This window comes from Antrostomus carolinensis, unplaced genomic scaffold (genome assembly GCF_000700745.2).
Source record: "Antrostomus carolinensis isolate BGI_N321 unplaced genomic scaffold, ASM70074v2 scaffold8175, whole genome shotgun sequence".
Classification (NCBI taxonomy): Eukaryota; Metazoa; Chordata; class Aves; order Caprimulgiformes; family Caprimulgidae; genus Antrostomus; species Antrostomus carolinensis.
In genome coordinates this window covers 1-4,117 of record NW_010315680.1, presented here as the reverse complement: position 1 = coordinate 4,117, position 4,117 = coordinate 1, and the positions used below count along the sequence as shown (strand labels likewise).

Sequence of the window (4,117 nt, the reverse complement as noted above, 5' to 3'; positions counted from 1 at the left end):
CTAGTCCAACCCCCCTGCCAGAGCAGGTTCCAGGAAAGCACAGGAAAGCATCCAGATGGGTCTTGAACATCTCCAGAGATGGAGACTCCACAGCCTCTCTGGGCAGCCTGTTCCAGTGCTCTGTCACTCTCACAGTAAAGAAGTTTTTTCCTTAAGTTTGTCTGGAACTTTCAGTGTTCCAGTTTTTGCCCATTGCCCCTTGTCCTGTCACTGGGCACCACCAAAAAGAGCCCAGCCCCATCCATTTGGCCCCTGTACTTCAGGTATTTATAGACATTGATAAGATTCCCCCTCAGTCTTAACAGGCAGGTATTGGGCTGCAAAAACAGCCATAACACTTTATTAGGCTAACCCAACACAACCCAAGCACTGAAGCCCCTTTCCACCTTCTCACAGGTTGGCAACAGTCTGTTCACAGACAGGCTTTCCCAGCAGCCATGGAGAAACACAGAGCAAGGCTGCTCAGGGAAGTATCATAGGCTGCTCAGGGAAACACAGGACTATATTTCAACTACAGATTTCCAAGGAGGACTTTGAGAAAGCCTTTCTAGTAGAGAAACAGATGAAAATGCCTCACAAGGAGAGGGTGAGCTAACCTCTGGTATGGGGATCTTGAGCAGCAGCAGCGCTGCCACAGCCAGCTCCTCTGACAGCAGCACCCACACACTGATGCTGTTGCTGCTGCCACCGCATCCGGGCAGCACCTGGAACTCCCAGCTCAGCGCCTCTGTGTTTTGGTTGTATTTATAAGGAATCAAGGAGAAGATGAAAGTGTGAGAGCTATTTGTCATGTACTTTATGGCAAAAAGTGAGGTGGAAGTTAGGAAAACTTTAGAGCCATACCTCAGTTCGTATCTATCAATACATAATATGAGGCCTACAAACAAAACCATATTACACCTGTTAAACTACTCAGAAGCTAACAAATACAACTGCAGCTGCCCGTGCAACTTTAACCTCTCCAATTTATGTACAGACATGATACATTTTAATACCAGTGACATTTTTCTCTAGACACTACCTCACACAGCATCAAAGGGACAGCACCCTAGGAACAAGCTAGCAACAGGCAGCAAAGCAGCCTGCTGGTTTGCTTCTTACACAAGTTTTAAAGTGCCAGAGACAACAGAGAGCAGATACAAGAGGATAAATTTTTCATGCTATTATGTCCCCTACCCTACCCATCCTTCCCTGGGCTCTTCCTTAAAACCCTACTAATCAGCCCTATTTTTGCCCCTAAACGCCAAGCAACAGTCATTTCCCCACCTCTGCTCCTTCTACAGCCTGCCGGGATTAGGCACTGCTGCTCACCGGGCTGACATGCAGGACATATGTCTATTAGAAAAGCACCACGTGCAGATTTTGGCAGCTAACAAATCTGGAGGAGACTTTTTTCCCCTTTTTCCCCCCCCCCCCCCCCTTTTTTTAGGTTGAGCACTCACAGCTCTGGGGAAAGAAGTAGGAATGGTGCTTTGAACACATGTGCTCCAAATGTCAAGTAGTTTGGGGTCAGGCATGCGAGCTTCCGAGAGGAGGCAGAGCTCATCAACATGGTCAGTCTCATTTCCCAAGAACACAAAAAGCCACAGAGTCAGGCCAAAGCCACATTTAGCCCACTACCTCATCTCTGACACTGGACAGCAGCAGATATGAGGACAAAAGCATAAGCATGAGGCAAGGATAAAGCAGGATTTCCCAGCAGGCTCTGAGCCATATGTGGGGGAAGATGAGTCTGATTCAAAGATGATTTTTTCAGATTTAATAATCTCAAGCAGAGTTTTCTCCCAAAAATATCTGATCACTTTTGGAATCCCTGTCAGGTGTTAGTATCCAAAACATCTGTGGCATAGAATAGCTTAACCACACATCATGCGAGAAACTTCTCCTGGTTAGAGCTGGGGATGTCACCTGCTAATTCCACTTCATATCCTCATATTGAAATATTTCTGTGCTGGAGAATTTCTTGTATTTTCACTGTTCTTCATCTCCTTATCAGCCAATGTTCCTATCATCTATGTCGTGAAAATAAGTCAGTATTTGGGGAGCCTTTGTGATTACCACAGAAAAACCTGTAAGTAAATTAATAATCCTGTACTCAAAGCAGGATTAGAGTAACACGCATGTTAGAATGAGGCACTGACCCACTTTAAACAATAAATAGGACTACACAGTTAATTAGTCAATGAGCATTATCTGCTCTGTGCACTGAATGAGGCTGGGGTCCAGTGAAGAAGGAGGAAGAGAAGGCGGCATCCACAGCCACATAACTGAAGGCTACCGAATACTTTTGAATTAGGGAAGACAGCCAGTGAGACTGTACAGGCAGGTGATTTTTGGCAATTCCCAATTTCATGTTCTTAACCTCAGAACTTTTATTAATTAATACAGCTTTGTGTATTACTCCCTACATCCTTAGAAATAAAGCTTTGATTCCATCCATTTGGAAATCATGTTGTTAACATCATGGTTCATCAGCAAGGTAAGGATTTTATATATTAGCTTGTCAGTACCTGTACAGATCAACTCCACATTCTGAACAACTATTTTCCTTATTTGTTTCACAAACGTATACTGAAGCAAGGAATCTTAGAAGTGAGACTGGACCTACTCCCTGACTCTTCAACTTTAATTTCTCTCTTATTTTCCTTACTCTTTTATTCCTAGTTAGCCCCCTTCCTGTAAGATCATCTTCTACCAGTCCAAGCTTTTGCCTCCTACAACTTCAAGTGAGGTGGCTTTCCCAGTAGGTAATCACTGGTGACACTGGAGTGAGCTTGTCCATTCTTGGACACTCCTTGCAATGGGTACAACTGCAGAGAGCTCTACATAGTTTTAAACCTGATACACTCAATAGAACCAAGTTTTTCAAATTATTTAACTGCTCAGCAGTATCAACCTCTGAGCACACACAAATTCTGAGGTTTTTTTCTTAGATTTAGGGCTTGGGCAAGTTTTGGAACTTTTTCTTACAAGAACAGCCTTCATAGAGAAACTTTTACTCCCAAGACAAATGATGCATCCTCTCCCCAAGCCTGAATCCCCTAGTTTAATAGATTTTAGTGATTTCATTTTGCATAGAGGAAAGGGCAGGTCATGCCTAATACTGTCAAAAAAAACAAAACAAAACAAAAAAACCCCAAAGACTGACTTATCACTGCTGAATCTCTCCAAGACATTTCTACCTGTTAAAAAAAGAAAGGCAAGAAAGACTTCAGCTTTAACAACTGAAGTTTTGACAAAGTGATCAAAATCTGAAAATAATGTCTTTTAATAGAAAGCATTAATCAATTTTATATTATAGGCTCCCCCTGAAAGGGTAGACATGACAGTGCTGTGTTAGTGTAAGACACTGGCAAGCTACCAGCTACAGAGACAATGCTGCTCAGTGGCACAAGCTCATCACACCTGGTAAAATAGCAGTTGCAGGTTCCCGAAACACACATCAGGCACTAAAAAACTACATACACGATGTTCAGCATGGTTGCATCTTAATTTCAGAAAAAATACAGTTGCAACCATTTAGTAGTTGAGTCATTTAATGTAAACAAATGTCAGGTTCATGACAGAAATCAACAACGCAACCAAGCCTAATATACTCATTTAAAGGGACATGACTTTTCTGAAGGAGCATCTTTTCCTAGCTGTCAAGTGCTGCTTTACCTACAAAACGAATGGTTATTGAAATGAGCTTACTGCAAACACCATCTCACTATCAGACCGCACGTCAGGCAGATGCATAACCGACCAGTAACAGCAATGCCGCTCTGCATGGCAGACAGGCAGCCTGAACTCTCACCACTGGAGAAGGAGCTGCATAAGAAGGCTTAAGAAGCCTTGGAAAAAAAAAATTAGAAGCAACTCCTGCTCACAGTAGTAGATAATGTCGATATATATAGTTCTGTATTTTTTTTTTTTTAATGCAATATTTCAGCTGGAACATTTAAAACTTCCAAGAGCTGGAACTCAGCACAGGCTGTTTGGGGGAGCCCACCCAGGGGTACTGCTCCAGAGAGCGCTGCCTCCCTGCTACCCCCTCCCTCCCAGCCTGACTTCAGGCAGGGAGCTCCAGTGAGCCCGCACCGAGCCCAGCGCTGACCGGCTGCCCCGCAAAGCCGTC

At 43.7% G+C, this 4,117-nt stretch overlaps 1 protein-coding gene across 1 annotated transcript in view; it reads right to left on the bottom strand.

Moving 5' to 3' along the window:
* PAN3 (poly(A) specific ribonuclease subunit PAN3) overlaps positions 1 to 693 on the bottom strand; it is a 76,963-nt gene extending 76,270 nt beyond the window's left edge. The window contains exon 1 of the mRNA XM_010168017.2: positions 597 to 693. Coding sequence (XP_010166319.2) covers positions 597 to 693 — 97 coding nt within the window. The remainder of the gene's footprint in view (positions 1 to 596) is intronic.
* Positions 694 to 4,117: the final 3,424 nt, after the last annotated feature.